General features: G+C 52.3%; 6 protein-coding genes across 6 annotated transcripts; 3 read left to right on the forward strand and 3 right to left on the reverse strand.

Moving 5' to 3' along the window:
• Nucleotides 1-757: 757 nt before the first annotated feature.
• Nucleotides 758-1604, reverse strand: AYO20_01469 (hypothetical protein; the record flags this gene model as incomplete). Its single annotated transcript, XM_022639775.1, has 4 exons — nucleotides 758-1175; nucleotides 1232-1302; nucleotides 1355-1372; nucleotides 1452-1604. 4 exons carry the CDS (start codon nucleotides 1602-1604, stop codon nucleotides 758-760), a joined length of 660 nt encoding a protein of 219 aa, XP_022504163.1.
• Nucleotides 1605-4500: 2896 nt separating this feature from the next.
• On the forward strand, nucleotides 4501-5741 carry AYO20_01470 (hypothetical protein; the record flags this gene model as incomplete). The annotated part of the gene is made up of 2 exons (XM_022639776.1): nucleotides 4501-4737; nucleotides 4830-5741. The coding sequence occupies 2 exons, from the start codon at nucleotides 4501-4503 to the stop codon at nucleotides 5739-5741; spliced, it is 1149 nt and encodes a 382-aa protein (XP_022504164.1).
• A 498-nt stretch (nucleotides 5742-6239) lies between these two features.
• AYO20_01471 (hypothetical protein) lies at nucleotides 6240-7683 on the reverse strand (the record flags this gene model as incomplete). Its single annotated transcript, XM_022639777.1, has 2 exons — nucleotides 6240-7371; nucleotides 7430-7683. 2 exons carry the CDS (start codon nucleotides 7681-7683, stop codon nucleotides 6240-6242), a joined length of 1386 nt encoding a protein of 461 aa, XP_022504165.1.
• Nucleotides 7684-10310: 2627 nt separating this feature from the next.
• On the reverse strand, nucleotides 10311-11213 carry AYO20_01472 (hypothetical protein; the record flags this gene model as incomplete). The annotated part of the gene is made up of 1 exon (XM_022639778.1): nucleotides 10311-11213. The coding sequence occupies one exon, from the start codon at nucleotides 11211-11213 to the stop codon at nucleotides 10311-10313; it is 903 nt and encodes a 300-aa protein (XP_022504166.1).
• A 624-nt stretch (nucleotides 11214-11837) lies between these two features.
• Nucleotides 11838-13780, forward strand: AYO20_01473 (hypothetical protein; the record flags this gene model as incomplete). The annotated part of the gene is made up of 4 exons (XM_022639779.1): nucleotides 11838-12547; nucleotides 12610-12701; nucleotides 12773-13269; nucleotides 13340-13780. The coding sequence occupies 4 exons, from the start codon at nucleotides 11838-11840 to the stop codon at nucleotides 13778-13780; spliced, it is 1740 nt and encodes a 579-aa protein (XP_022504167.1).
• Nucleotides 13781-13911: 131 nt separating this feature from the next.
• AYO20_01474 (hypothetical protein) lies at nucleotides 13912-14755 on the forward strand (the record flags this gene model as incomplete). The annotated part of the gene is made up of 2 exons (XM_022639780.1): nucleotides 13912-13965; nucleotides 14108-14755. The coding sequence occupies 2 exons, from the start codon at nucleotides 13912-13914 to the stop codon at nucleotides 14753-14755; spliced, it is 702 nt and encodes a 233-aa protein (XP_022504168.1).
• Between the last annotated feature and the right edge of the window lie 1132 nt (nucleotides 14756-15887).

Genomic DNA, 15887 nt, shown 5'->3' on the forward strand with positions numbered 1-15887 from the left:
TTAAGCACCGCTAGCTGCTAGATTAGGGCACAGTTTGGTTTGGTTTGGTTTGGTTTTGGGCTGGGGGATCTACAAACCGGTGGGTTTTTCCCACTAAAGTACCGAATGTACCGTGGTACCTAAAGTATTTTGTACTCGGTACATAGCTTACTTGCTTGCATACCCTAGTACCTAGGTAGGTACCTCGTAAATTAGTGAGTTTCGGCTACTTTAACCCACACCTTGTCCGTACTTCGTACGCAGGACAAGCACCATTGTCCATGCCATGCGTTGTCCCATTGTTCATGCGTTGCTGAGCATGTCTGAATTCCTTGACAGGCATCCATCCCCAAGGCAGGCGTCGAGGCTGCGAAGCGAGGGTACCAGATAAAACCCCGTTCACCACTTCCGGTATTCTTCAACTCACGCTTTGACGTCGGAAAAAGGAGGCAGACGAAAAAACCATTGATGACGAGGTTCATGGTCAATTACGGTAGCTATGAAAAGACAAGACATAAGCCAAAAAAAAGGGGCACTCGATCATGTCGTCGTCCGTTGAGCCTCCACAACATCAAAGCAATTCAAAAAACGATAACAACAGCAAGAAGCACAACAAAAGAAAAAAAGAGACCGTGTCCTGTGTGCCACTCCAACTCTCCTCCTAATGAAAATCGTAAGGTCTGTTGAAGACCACATGCCCCATGGTTCGCATTCCCCATCCCTCCCATCCCTTTGTGTTTTGACGTTGTGCTCCCTATTCCGGGTCCTAATAGTACCTCTACCTCTCGACCAGCATCCCAGACCATACGCTCTCTTTTGGACCCTCGTCTTTGTCCTCCTCTGGCCCTGGCCCTGCCCCTCCGTCATAATCATCATTGTTATCATCATACCCATCATCGTCATCCTCCTCCTCTTCCTCTTCCTCTTCTTCCTCTTCCTCTTCTTCCTCTTCCTCATCTGTCTCCTCCTCGTCACCACCGCCCGCTTGCTGACCCTGTTCGTTTGTCGAGAGCCACATTGACCTGGCTTGGTACGCATGAGGATCAACAAAGCCGAACAGGCTGTTCGGCTGTCCGGAAGTGTCTAGAGTGTGAGGAAAAGATTGGGGAGGGAACATTCCGAAGCGGCTGTCCCAGGTTGTCCCATATTGGTCAAAAGGGGATGGAATCAAGCCTGGATCGGGTTGGTTACCAGGACTACAGCCGACGTCAGTTTCCGTCTCGACCAAGACGCCTTGACACACACCTCTGACGAATTTGTGCTACCGGGAGTGGGTTGACGCCGCCAGGTGAAGGATGAGTATTCCCAGGAGCCGTCGTACCCCTTGGTCGACGAGGCAGAGACTCAAAACTACAATACTTGTTGCCTTGCTCACACCCCCTGCACTTCCTTCCTGGTATTTTTCGTGCGCACTGACAATTTACTATTAGTTCGGATGCTCTAATAGACCGAAGTACCAAACACACACGTACCTTGCGATGAAGGCGAAAACAGTAATCGCAACTCCGCGGCTTGGCTCTCCCCGGTCTTACTCTAATGATTCTCAAGCGCTTCTTGCGTCCTGAGCCGCCGCGTTTGTTTTGGCGACCTGGCTTCCGACCATTCCCTTCCTTGGAGCCTGTCATTCTTCTTCGGGGGAATGTAGTCAGGGAGGCAGGGTGTATCTGGGGACTGTGCAGAAGGTGCTTCGGGAAGCTTTGAAAACTCCAAGAGTGCTACCAGCAGTTCGAGAGTATCCGAGGACCATGGCTGATAGCAGACCTTTAAAGGACACCGCTCAACAAAGCCAAGGATCTTCTACCTGCCCAAGGTCGGGCTGGCTGTCTGCCGGCGGGATTGTATCTCCCTTGCACAACCATAACCAAAGTGAGGCGCCTGGCTTGCGGAGCATATCTGCTAGTTGACAGGGGTCTTGCCCTGGAGCGTGGCACACGAACGGGGCACCAACGAACATGCTGAGGTCTTTCGTGCAACAGCGTCATCCCCGATGGCGACAACGTCTCACATATCGAACAAGTCATCCTCAAATGACCTACCTCTCATCATCGTGCACGTCGGGTACGAAAGTCTTGTCAAGTTGAGGCTCTCGGATCGTTGTTTCTTTTGCGTAGGCAATCCTTCTTCAAAGAGGGGCGCATTATCTTCGACGTTCGCATGTTTGCTGCCAAGCAGATATGTCGAGTAAGGGAACCCCAAGCCGTCGGCCTCCTGAGAAATCGCCCCGGACAAGATCCAGTCAGTGGCTTCGACCCGCAAAATGCGTGCCCACCCGGGAGCGGTGCCCTGTCATTCCTAATTGTCCATTGTGACGCGGGATCCATTGTATTTCGGGGTCATCCTGGGCTTTGCTTGCGCCTTGTAGGCGCGTGAAGACTAGCCCATCAACTCTGCAGAGGTTGCCTACGAACTGAGCCGCAACGGCTGGTTCGGACCCTAGAATGTGCTCTCGCCCTCACCGCCTGCGGACCATGCCCGAAATTGACACGCTATATCAACCCATAATCCACAATCAAAATTGACTCCCTCAAATGCCGCAAGTAAAACCTCTCTTGAAATCTCAGTTTGCAACCATGCAATCCAACCTGTAGCTTTGATTTGCCCAGTCCCAAGGCCAAATGGACGGTGCTAGAACGGAGTCGCCTCCGAGATAGCACCGCTTGTAAACGTTGGAAGTGTTGTGTCGGAGAGGATGGGGCTACATGTGCCCTTGACGAGCAGCCAGTGTCCGGGGTGATGGAAACATTCGGTTCGTCGCCCTGCAGCAGCGTGGAAGAAGGATGGGATGGTGGCGCTAAATAGTATGCAGGTGGCAGGAAGGAATTCTCACGTTGCTTAGGTCGTCCAAGCCTCGAACCTCGTAGGCTACATGGCAACAAAACATTGGTGAAGCTGTGGATGGGAAGTTGAGAATGTTCTTGCGCAGCAGACGGGCGTCTGCAAACCCTTTGCCAACAAAAACATCATCCATACCGACGTAATGTAGTCCTCCGAGTCTCGTTGAAGACGCCAGAGAAGCCATCATCTGGCCCAGGTTAGCCTTGTCTAAAACCCGTTAGTAAAGAAGAACATTTGCTACCCCTCGTCAATCCGCTTAAAAATGACCCCAGCATCCGGCCCGTTCCATGATGATGGGGGAGCAATAGTAGCAATTGTAAATATCAACACTCCCCCCCGGTCAGAAGGCATCGGCTAAGGAGCATTGCTTCCACAGTCACGAGGGACGAGAGAGCACAAAACGAACCTGCCTCAATGAGGTTTAATGCGTGCGTTCCCTGCAATTGCAGTTGGCGCGTGCCATGGAATGATTGGTCGCACAAAAGCAGACGGGAAATGTTCTGATCACTCGCACAAAACTCTCGGGCGTCCTTCAATTCCATCTCTTTCGGCGCGTTTCTTTTCACCCCGGTCAGTGTTCGGGACCAAAGGACTGCTCCCTTGATACGGGGACTCGGCGACTATCTCACCGCTGAAGAGTGGGCTGATTCATGTGATTGGGGGATTAGGTTCCAAAGACCGCTTCGATGGCCAGGTTTCGACCCAAACTAGTTTCAAGAGCGCATGATTGCCTACCACCGAAGCTGTCAGTAAGACCAGGCAGCCATAGTCGACGAAAGTCCAAGGATGTACGCTCCGAAACACGTAGGTAACTGGTACAGCGCACCAGGGATGGGCTCATTTCGAGTCCGCTTCGGCCAACCTCCAGGGCGCAGACAACGTACCCGTACTTGGAGACTAGCTTCTTCCTCTGAGCACCGCGCCATTCAAACGCTCAAAAGCAGCCAGAACAGTAAAGTGAAGCTGTCACCATGTCCTTTGCGATATGTAGATATTGGTTGTGGTCACCTGACAAGTTTAGGCTGAGAATTTTAACATAAATTTCTTTGCCTCCCCTGATAGGTTACATCAGTCGAGCGGAAAGGTCCAATACATTTGTAGCAAAAGAGGCTCTGCGGGCCTCTCCACATCAGCGAGTCTTTGGGGTTTTGGCTGAGGTGGTTAACGAGGGTCCTCACGGATGGTGATCGAATGCATTGATCGGATGTGCTTCTGGAAACACTATTTTTCTCCTTTTTGTTTTTGTGCTTTATCGTCAAGCCTTTTATTGCTATCATCGCAGTGTGCGCAGCTCGCTGTGCTGATCATACCAGTGCTGGCCGACAAGGCAGTCATGATGAGGGAGGAGGGCGCTAGTGCTAGTACTGCTCGGTCAGAGTGAAGTCGTGAAGGGTCTGGCAGAAAGCTCTGAGGTAGGTCAGAGATAGGAGTTAGTGATGTGATGTGAATGAACCACTGCCTCTGTTACTATCATGCCTTGTTCGTGTGTCAATTTTTGGCATTTCCCTACCTTTCCTCTTGCGCCAGCCTATCACCCAGGCTCTGTGCCTCCGTTCCTCCTCGTGCTTAAGTTTGCTCATCGTATGTGGACTTCTTGAACAGTCCACTAACACTTGGTGCTGGCGGGAGTTGCGAAACGGCCCATCAACTGCGCCCTCCCGCCTATATCAAGTCAATTTGGTCAACATGACACCGAAGGTTACAAAGCACAAGCAGGAGAGGGTGAGCATAAAGGAGAGTCGGCAATTGCATCAGGACATAAATGGCTGGAAAGTCGCCGATGACGCCGCACAAGACAGTGGCCCTGGTATCGCGCATCCCAAGACGACCATCACGAACACCAAGTACCCGCTTCTGGAGACTTGGGAAGAGCTTGGAGTAGCCGAAGCCGAAAAGATCACTCACAAACACAAGAACATCACAGTAGGTCTTCTGCGCATTCTTCACTGGCAATGCACATGTCCTGGTCCAGAACTCCGTCCTCGTCCTGCGGTGTTATGCTGACATTTTTCCAGGGGTGGTTGCTGCCGGAAATTCTGCCAGTCCTGGTTCATGTCGCAGCTCCCCAAGCAGGCCGCTTCACGCGGGAGGTACAGTCCGACATTGACACTATGAACTCCATCGAAGCTGTCAAGGATCTTGTGAAGGACAGCCTGATTTTCGAACTCAAGCGCACCAACATCGAAGTAAGCAAGACCCGATTTGCTGGATTGATGGTATACGGGCCTTCCACCGAGTTCAGACGCGAAACCATCAAGAGCTTCACACGTGGACTTTTCCTTCAAGAGGCCGCCTTCAAAAAGTGGTGGCTGACTGTCAATATGTCCCACCGAGTACCGGGTGACATGGTCAAGATCGCAGTTGTCTTGTGGCATGCAGACGAGGCGGCCGTGAAACAAGTCACGTTGCCCAACTTTTGGACCGATGAGACTACCAGGATACTAGGAAACCACCTGGAGAAGCTCGAGATGCCAGGCTGGGATCTCGATATTGAGAAAGGCTGTTGCAACTATGTCCAAATGCAACAGCAGGTGTTGGAAGCAAGAGCGAGGGCCGTGGAAGCTGAAACAAAAGCAATGAAAGCCAATGATCTGGGGGGAGTGTGGCAGAAGGAGAAGGGAGACCTGGAAACTCGAATGAAAACGCTTGAAGCGAGTAGTCACGGTTTGGAGCAAATGGTGAACAAGTTGACTAAATCGAAGGATGATCTTGTGCACGCCATCGAAGCGTACGACATGGAGGAGGTCGCTCGTCTTGTGGCTAATTGGAAGAGGAGCAGCAGGCGCAGAGCCAAGTCCAAGACTCAAACGTCTGTCGATGCGGGCGAAGCTTCTGGTAATGAGGAAGAGATCCCAGCTAGACATGAAGATGTGGAGATGGCTGATGGCTGCGACGATCCCAAAGATAGCGACTATGTTGAGGAGTAATTCGACGTTCGACGGGAAATCTTGTTCCAATTCCATCATGATGGTGGATGGTGGGTGGAAGATGGGATGAAGACGAGGATGAGGATGTGATAGAGATGAGATGACAAGATGTTTGTGACAGGATTGCGCAAGCCAAACGCATTGGGCGCAGTTGGCCGCGGAGGAAGTTATGCCACATGCCGCAGTTTGACTGGCACCTGCGCCCACCACCATCATCACCACCGTCACCACCATCACCTTGATCCCTACCACCACTGCCGCCCACCCTGGCCTATGTACTCCGTATGTCCATACAGATTGTCCGCGGAAATTCGGTACAGTTGAAATAAATCTCTCGCTCCAGACTACATACAAAACTTCATTTCTTCCCTGCGAACCCATCTATATCCCGTATGCAATGGAATTTGTTCAAGTGGAGTCTATGTCTATCACTAATACAAGTATACACAGGTCATTGCGAAACTGGCCTTTTCCTGCCAAATGGCCCTCCATCCCAAACTACACTTTCTTCCTCAGATCAGTGCCAACCAGGTATATCCGAGCTATGAGGAAGAAGAGACACCCAACAAGACAGACACAACCGCCAAATAGTTGAAGGTACAGAAAGCCTCCGTGATCGCGAGTGATCAAGGCACCTCCGATTGGCGACCCCGTCAACGCCCCTATCGAACCCGCGGCAAAGACCGTGCCTGTCCGCACACCAATCTCCCTGATCGGGGAAACTTGTGCAATCAGAGCAGGCGTCAGCCCAATGGCAGCACCGGAGGCAAAACCAAACAACGGGGCAAACACGAGTTGGCCTGCGTTGCTCGTGGCGGGGATCCACACCGCCAGGATCAAAATGGCCGTCAGAGTGCAGAAGACGGTCATGACGTTGAAGCGCCCAACTCGATCACCCAACAACCCTGGTAATGTCCGGCCAAAGACAGAACCAGCATTCAGGATGGAAACGAGGTACTGAGCTAGCTCGAGCGACATTCCCCTGCCGTTGGCCACGGCTGTGACGAAGGAGAATACCGGGAACATGCCCCAGTAAAAGAAGAAAGTGGCAAGAGTGAGCAGGATCATGGGGACTTCTTTGAGGGGCCGGACGAAGGCCATGATGCTCCAAGGACGCCGAGACGGAGGGAACCGAGAGCGCAGCGTGAAGACGGCAAAGGTGCAGAGGCCCAGAATGAGAAAGGCGCAGGTCCGCATGGCCCACGGAAACCCTGTCTCCTCGATCATGCGACTAACAATGATGGGAAACAGGACACCGCCGAGAGAGCTGCCTGCAGCGGTGATCCCAATGGCCATACCACGTTTGTGAAAGAACCATGTCGAGACACACGAGACGGCCGGGGTGAAGATGCAACAGGCACCAATGGCACTGCAAACGCCCTGGCTGAGGAGGAACTGATAGTATTCTGTGGAGAGGGAGGCCATCATCAAGCCGAAAACATGCAGAAAGCTACCGGCAATGAGCAGCCTGGTGGGGCCATAGTTGTCGAAGATGAAGCCGGCCACAGGTCCCGTGGCGAGCATAAAGAATGTCTCTAGCGACGGAATCCAGGCAACGGTGCTGGGTGAGTATTGCTTCAACTCGGCGCGCATGTAGTAGTCTTGGAAGACTCCGATACAGTTGATCCATCTGGAAACAGGGGATGTCAGCGTTCACGTTCCACCATAAAACAACGAGGACCACATACCCCCAGGAAACGAAAAAGCAGGCGCTGGCGGCAGCCACCGTGAGCCAGGCTTGTGCACCACCGTCCGGAAACGAAGACGGGTCCATCCACGGGTTGGCAGGCTTTGGAGTCTCATTTTGGGCGGGCTGATCGAGCGACGACTTCTCGGTAGGTGAAGCCGAGACATCTTTGTCGATGGGGACAACAAGACTTTCTTGAGGTTCGGACTCTGGCTCCTCGCGGATGGGGATCTGCTTCTCCAGGTCCTGCGACATGGCGACGATGGTCGGAAGAGTCGAGTCAAAACAAGGGGAGGTTTAAGTGGTAGTGGTTTTCTGCCGCTCGAACAGATCAGAATAGGCTGTGGAAAGGACCGTGGGAGGCGCGAGCTCGCTCTCTCTTTTTGTATCTCAAGGCTAACAGAAAGAGGAAGAGAGGCAGATCTGGGAGAAAAGGCTAAGCTGGACCTAAAAGCGATCCCCTGATTTATCATTGATATATCGAAAAGTCGGAATCCCGATCGAAATGCACCCGAGACGACCATACAATGGGACGCTTCGGCCTTTGCGAAAGAGCGAGACACCGCCCATCGCAGCAATTTTGAACAACGATTAGATTAGATGGAGCTGCTTTATTGGACGGGATAACACGAAGCCGTTGGAGACCCTGTCGTTTCAGAAAGTCGCCGGCCTGAGTTTGTACGATCCAGCTTGCCAGGCAACGCGGTTCGCTACCGGCTCGCTCATAACAGCAGACGAGCTCGGTCGTTAACTCGCTCATAAGCTCGGTCAATGACTCAGCAAGTTGGCACTCAGCTAGAGCAGTGAGCAGTGTAAGGCCGTGGCATCGCATCCTCTGCATCTCGATTAACAAACTTTGCACAGTGGAAACCAGCGGACTTCCCATTCTAATCAATCTCGACAGGACGTAACCATCTCGGTTGTCACCAGGGGAGCGGAGATAACAGACCAGTCCCGCCGTTGATCAACAGAAGCTTTTCCGATAAGGGGGTGCGGTTGTTGGCCATGCCGAATTTTCAGATCTCCAGCCGAGCTTGTTTGTGGCCGAGATGCTTGGCCAACAATCGACGCGACCCTGGCGAGTAAAAAGATGGACATTTTGGCGCTACTCACGAAGTCTTTCTTCTCGGGAATATTTTGACCTGGTGGACAGTGAACACGCTGCAAGAATCATCCGTGACTCGATCCTTAAATGTCCGGCATGGGCATTATCGATGGGCATTTTTCTGTGGCGATTGGGGCATGAGCCAAGAAGCAGACAGGGTGGAACAAGTCTGGGTGCCTTTTATATTATGGGTGAAAAAGGGGCGGGATGACACCCACATGGTAAGGCTGGATGTCAGCAAAGATGTCAGCCGGCACGCTTTGACACGTGGAAAAATGACGCCAGACGACACTCAATGGAATGAATCTTCATTTCTACAGAATTTCGGACTAGATGGCGCTCACTGGCAACCTATCCAACCTCATTACATCGGCGTCATTCATTATAGCGTGGCGGGTGTATTCCTGACCCTGTCCCCCCACTTTCTGCTGTGTATCTTCCGTGTCGGCAAATCTATCTCATCGCCATATAGGTGGCCGTAGCCTCCCTCCTCGTGGTCTTCTGCTCAATGGTCTCGGGTGAGATGCGGGTTTTCTCCTTTTTGTTCTTGGGGTGCAGCAGAGCCTTGAGACTCGACATGGTCGAAGTGCTCTGGATGGAGGCAGTCTCGGCGTTCAAGCTCGCAGACTTGGACTTGTCGCTGGTCGGGGATGACATTTTGATGGAGGTGGGGCTGGGAGGTATTGTTGCGGTGTGGTTTTGTTGTTGAGTACTGTTGAGATAAATGGCGATGTCTACTCTCTCCTATATATGCAGGGCAGTTGGCCTGACTATTCTTTTTGTGTGGAGATGGTTTCAAGAGGAAGTGGAACGGCTGAGGTAAGAGATACGAGGTGGTTTGTGTAGTGAGTTGGAGCGAGCTCTTCCTGGCGGGCGGGTGAGTCGCTAGGTTGCTAGGTTGGTGTACAGGGAGGTATGTAAGTAGACAGACAAGCAGACAAATAGACAATAAGCCAGGCAGGCAGGTCTCTTTATACAGACAGGAACTAGTCATTCATCTGCTCGCTTCACTCGTCGCTCATCCGCCCTTTTACAACAGACTTTTGATGGAATTAGTCCCGCTCCACACAGTGAGATACACGCATTACTCGTCGGTCGATACAAACCTCTGAATACTACCTAAGTAGGTACCACGAGGACCTCGTGCTCATGGCTATGAGGTTTGAGGTGAAATCGTTCGTAGAGAAATACCGTATCGAGACTGGCGTGACCCGCGTGACTAATGCCTGGGGCGCCTGGGTGCTTAGTGGTCTCTAGTTCGGTGCTTGGCCATTGTTGCCTGGCCTTGGCGGTAGGGTTTAACTTGCTCTGGCTGGCTGGGGTATCGAGAACGGCGTATCTGGAAGGGTTTGGGAGTCATAATCTATATACTGTCCGCATGTACGTCGTACTCGTTAGTAGGTAGGTATCCATCGTCCCCAGAGTAGGGTACGAGTCCGAGCGCGAGGAAAGACAAGGCAGGTACCTGAATACCGAGTGCAAGGAGAGAAGGAGCTACGTGGTTACTGAGGTATGTTGCAAAGTTTGCGGCAAGTACGAATACGAGTCAGTCCCCTTGAACCCTTTTCCTACTGTTCTTGTGTACGCAGGGACCAATCAAATCCGACCAGTCAAGTCCGTGCGTGAGTTGAGTAGATGCTCCCATGGGCCACTTGTGTTAGTATTGCCGAGTCAAGGATATCTCTACCGAGTTCATCGTCCCGTGCACAAAGTCAAATTACCCCGACTTTCTGATATGAACAAGTACAGCCTATACTGTAATTTGGCATAGCGATGTTTAGATCTCCCTCTCAGCGCCCCGATAAACCGTGCGGCAGATGACATGGGTGAGTTGTTCCATTTCGTGCTCCCATTTTCCAAGCTCATCCTTTGTATATTTCGCTTCTGTCATGTCACCCCGTCTGTCGACAGCGGGGTTGAAGAGCACCGGATCATCCACAGGGACCTTGTTGAACATCCACTCGATAGTCGTTCGCGTGTTACCCTTGGCCGCCAAGTGCACACACGCCTTGAACTTTTTGTCGTGGTGCCGTTCAAGGAGAACGGGCACGGTGAATGAATAAGGGACGCCTGTCTTTCGACGTTGGTTTTCCAGCAGAGTCCATCCGCAGGCCGTGTGGGCACCAGCGTCGATGCCCTCGCCAAAATGCGTCCCTCCAGTGATGGTGGTGGCATCGTGAATATCACGGCCGCCAGTTTTGCTGAGTGATGCCTCCACCCCGACATTCACAAAGGGTATTCCCGCGACGCCGAAGTTGACATTTCCTCCCTTTACAACATCCTCGTGGTCCGCGGTAGGCCCAATGGTCCAGCGGTCGTCTAACCCAACAGCCAAGACTGTAGGGGCAGCATCCTCGCGATCCTCGGCAAAGAACTCGATATCTATACGAGCACGGATAAGTCGTCGGTCGTGCTTGAGTGGATCAAGACGGAATTTGAACACCATCAGGGTAGCCGACGGTGATTCGGGAGTCTTGTTCAGATTCCCGTGGAGAACACTGACGAGGAAGCATTGAATAGTACAGGCCTTTGTGAGGCGCTCCATGACAATGCGCCGCTGCCATTCTGTCAAGGACTGGTTCTTGACATGAAATGTATCGTCATCATCACCACTGACGAAGAGCGGAGCCTCAAATAACATGGGACCATTCTCGTCGTCCTCAGCCTCGTGGAACGACATGATGAGTGATGAGGTGATATTGAGGAGACGGCGAGGGTAACGCTATTTAAGATGAATTAGATGAATATACCGACTCGAGAGGATTTTGAGAGACTGAAAAGGGAGTGGGTTGACTTGACAAGGCGCAGCCCGACAGCCTTTTACGCAGGCCATTCCTGTGCCAATTACAGTGACAATGACAATGAACTGGGGGCATTGGTACTTGGGCACCGAGACGCATCACTATGCCAATGACAATCGAGACACCTGCATTGCCTCCCTCCTCGGCTCAATGCATCGATTCCTCGTATTCGGAGAGGTAGTGAGAGGCAGCAAAGCAGTGGCACCTCACACCACGCGTGACACTTAAACTACTCAAGTACCGAGTACATATTACTCGGTCAGACGCACTCATTACACTTGGCGACCTACACGCCATTTACACACCTACGTCGATGCCTACGTACCTACTACTCTCGCAACGTGGAATCAAGGGTTCTAGTCATTGCTTTGGAAATGGATCATCCAAAACCTCGCGAAGAACCTAGGTCAATAGCGAATGTGTTGTCGCCGCCCAGCTCTTGTCCCGATCCAGCTCTATTCCTGTTTGAGACTGTTTTGGAGCGCGCCAAAGAGATCGAAAAAATGCCAGAAACCGAGAAAGCCAGTCGGCGTGAGCAGTCGAAGCAACTCGTCGCAGAGCGCGGTGACAGCCTTGTGATGGCCACCAGCAGGTTGCGGGGTGAGAATTTTCTGCATTTTCTAGCCTCGAGTCAGGAGGATAACAGATCGCCTTCAACGAGGCTGGCTGTTCAGAAGCTAGTGGCAAGAATGCTCTTGCACCCGGGTGGCATGAACCTGTTGGTGGAACGGGACGGCGAGTCGAATACGCCCTTACACACAGCCATTCAAAGAAGCAATCATGACTTTCTTTGTGCTGTTTCAGGAGAGCCACGTCTGCCTTTGACCGTCAAGAACGTCCGTCAAACCATTGAGAAGGGCAAAGCCACCTGGGTCGCTATTTGGATGCGAAACACGTTCTTGCATGACGCCCTGTACAGCAGGAGCCTGCTCGCTGACAACAAATTACTCCTGGCCATCATCTCCCTAGCACCAGATGACATGTTGCTTGCTCAAGATATCCACGGACGTACGCCCCTTCATCTGGCGGTCGAATATTCAAAGTGCACCCCTGGACGTCTCGAGATCGTTCGGGAGCTCATTTCCCGCCGCCGTTCTGTGCTCCAAAAGAAAGACTTCACTGGGCACTCGCCACACCAATATCATGTTCTGTCAATACAGGCAAGTCATAGTGGCTCAAAAGCCCTGGATACGAGGGCTGCCGAACCAGACTTGTCAGTAGGATCCTGGGGCTCTAACAGGAGACTGGGAAGTCCAGAGGTCACCGACGAAACAGCAAATTAATCAAGGACGAATTGAAGCTCGAGAGTCTGAGAGACATGTCATGCGATGCTGCGTACCGCTGCTTGTATATCCCAAATGAGAAGAGTAAGAGAGCATGCCCACCCACCCTCAGGTCTCCCAGACTAGGACATACAAGACTAAAAGTTGAACTCCAGACCAAGAGTTGTGGTTTGATTACATGCCCGCCCCATCGACTGACATGACGTTTGCCCAGTTTGAAAGTCACTGGAACAAACTTTACTTTGAGACGACTTTAAAATACGTATCGATTGCAAACATCAAGTTCAAGCCGGACAAGGATGACGACCGAGTTGTCTCAAAGGGCCGCAACGATGCTACACGTATCCTGGGCTGGTTACAAAGCAAATGTGTGAAACGAATCCTGCATGTCATCGTCGACGACATGAAACCAAACTATCGCAGCTACGACGCGATAGGGCGCGCCCTCGCCAGAGCCGACGTGGAGATCTTGGACTGGCGCCGGCCGGACTTGTGTCCCTCTACCATCTTCAAGATCGGCAAGAATTTGAAGGAATTGTATCTATATTGGGGTGGTAACAACGCCATCTTACGTGCTTGGAGCGAGGCTGAAGGACTACCCATGCTCGCTCGGTATGGCAAACTCTCAAAGATTTTCATCTTCTCGCCAGAGGTATTGTGTCTTTCCTCTATACTCGACCCTCGATAACTTCTCATTGCTGAGTTCCTTGTCACTATAACAGGACAGTCCTGACCTGTCTTCGAACATAGCGGAGCAACTGAAAGGCTTTGATGATCGTCTGATACGCAACTGGTCGCAAGTGGCAGAGAAAAGAAGGCCACAGTCACAAGAGAGGAGTGCAATACTGGACGACAGCGCGACTTTGGCATCCGGATCACTCCGTCCAGATTCTGGACCACTCCGCCCATATCCAGCAGGCTCTCAGGTATCGATGAAACATGAAGTCGCCGCAGACAGGGAAATCACTGGCCCCCAAATAATCCACCTTGCGGCGAAGACGTCTCTTAAATCTAAGCCGGCTGACAACGACAGGCCAGCGGCCGAGATGGATCAACATCGCTGGATGCAGGGCATGGAGAACTTCATGACTGCCTTTCTAAGGTCCGAGAACGCCCAGCGAGAGGCGCAGAGAACAACTTCAAGTCGATCCGAGTTGCCTTGATTGACGACGGTGTCGACACTACACACAGTTCGCTTCAGGGAAGGGAATACCTCGGGAGAAGTTTCGCCTTCGACGACGCAGGGCAAAGAAACTATCCATATTGGATTTCTGACAGCGGTCATGGAACCATCATGGCAAGGTTCATCCGCAAAATCTGCCCGACGGCGGATATCTACATCATCAAGGTTGGGACCAGACAAGCGACAACAGGACACAAACAGGCTAACTATCGTCGTAGCCAGTGCCGTTGATGTTAGTATTCGTCATTATTCCTTGTGGCTTATCATCATTGTGAACAAACCGTTAATATGGCACCTTTTCTTTCAGGCTATCAACCACGCTGTCGACTGCGGAGCCAGGGTCATCTCCATCTCCTGGTCTGTCAGACGGCCAGAAGACGAGGTGCTGCGAAAAGAGTTTGACGAGGCCATTTCCAGGGCCGTCCGACACAAGACCATCATGTTATGCGCGTCGAGTGACCAGGGCAAGACGGGAGATGACGAAACCTACCCCAAACACGCCGATCAGGAAAACATCATCCGCATCGGCGCTGCCACCGCCATGGGCAACAACGCCCAATACGTCGACGAGCACAGGATCGACTTTCTCTTTCCTGGCCACAAGATCCCCCTCAAGGGGAGCAACCCGGACAAGGAGCTAGGATACGTCCATGAGGGTTCTTCGGTCGCCACGGCCATCGCCGCCGGACTGGCGACCCTGATTTTGGAATGCGTGCAAGTCGGCCACTTTTGGGAGGCGAACAAGCCCCACAGGTCCCAGCACTCGATCCCGGACCAGGACTCGATGGATTCAAAGGCCATCAGGGCCGGGTTCGCGAGCATGGTCAGGTCGAATTCGCGATACCTTTGGGTCTGGGAGACTTTTCGCCCCCAAGTCTGTGAGAGCATCACGGATGGAGGGCGCGATGATCACTTGGACGAGGTGGCAAAGTTGGCGAAGAGCTTTTTATTCTGATACTCTGCGGGGCAAGGGGGCTCATGTCACAGTATGTCATTCTGAATCGTCATTCACTCGTACTCGTACTTGTATCTTGACCGAAAGCGCATCAAACGCGTACCGAGTACGAGTACCTCGCGCCCAGACTGCTCTCATCAGCCAGGCCATGTTGGGGTGGCTTTTTTTTTTTTTTGTTTTTGTTTTTAACGAAGACGGTTAATGGGTAAAGCACACATATAGTTTGGGATACATAGATATCATCCACAAAATATAGTGATATCCCTTAGTAAGCCATTTTACTTTAGGAAACGGAGCCAGGCCGCTTTCGATCTGGCACATGACGGAGCATCGCGGGAAGCGCTGCAGCGTACGGTGGAACCTAGTCTCGACATAACAAGATTGGTCTAGAGACTTGACAATGAAGAAGTAGATATGGTGGGCAGCGCCAAACACCATACATGTAGTAGAGAATTCGGGATGCCGGGGAGGAAGGGGGAGGAAGGTGGGGTAAAAGAAAGCACGAGGCTCGCTTGCGGCGAAGTCGGCTGCACCTTGGCGCCTTGGCATACATCACCACTCAGCCACCAAAGTGAGTACACGGTACAACCCACTATACGCCTTTAGCCAGGCAGAACGCCCCAGGGGAGTCAGGCTACGCATCAGTCACCGCCCTACTCCGCCAGCAGACCTCCCCTCATCGAAAGACGCGAATCAATGGCTGACCTTCTCCATCCCAAAAGCACGGGGTTCCCGTCGCCCTGGACACCCTGGTTGATCACCCTGCCTAAGCCGTATCGCTGCTCTACCCTCGTTGCCTTCATCGGACTCGAACGCGTTCCAGCTATCACGTCAGTTATGCACGATGCCCCTTGAGACTGAAGTTGTCATTGGCCTGTTCCTCGGGCCGCTCCCCGTCGGCACCCGCTTTACGAAGCTAAATTTTGCTCGGCGGCAACGTGCAGATCGACTACATCCGTGATTGTCCTCTCCGTCAATACGCGACACCAAGTCAACGACATCTGTAACGGCGCTTCGAGCTAGAATACCACCTCTGCTATCCGTCCAGATTCGAACTTCGGTAACAGAGAGCAGGGTCGACCTGCCTGAACCGTGAAAGGCCATGTTCGGGGTCAGGCTATCATTGACCAAA

This window comes from Fonsecaea nubica, assembly GCF_001646965.1.
Source record: "Fonsecaea nubica strain CBS 269.64 chromosome Unknown Scaff6, whole genome shotgun sequence".
NCBI classification, from domain to species: domain Eukaryota; kingdom Fungi; phylum Ascomycota; class Eurotiomycetes; order Chaetothyriales; family Herpotrichiellaceae; genus Fonsecaea; species Fonsecaea nubica.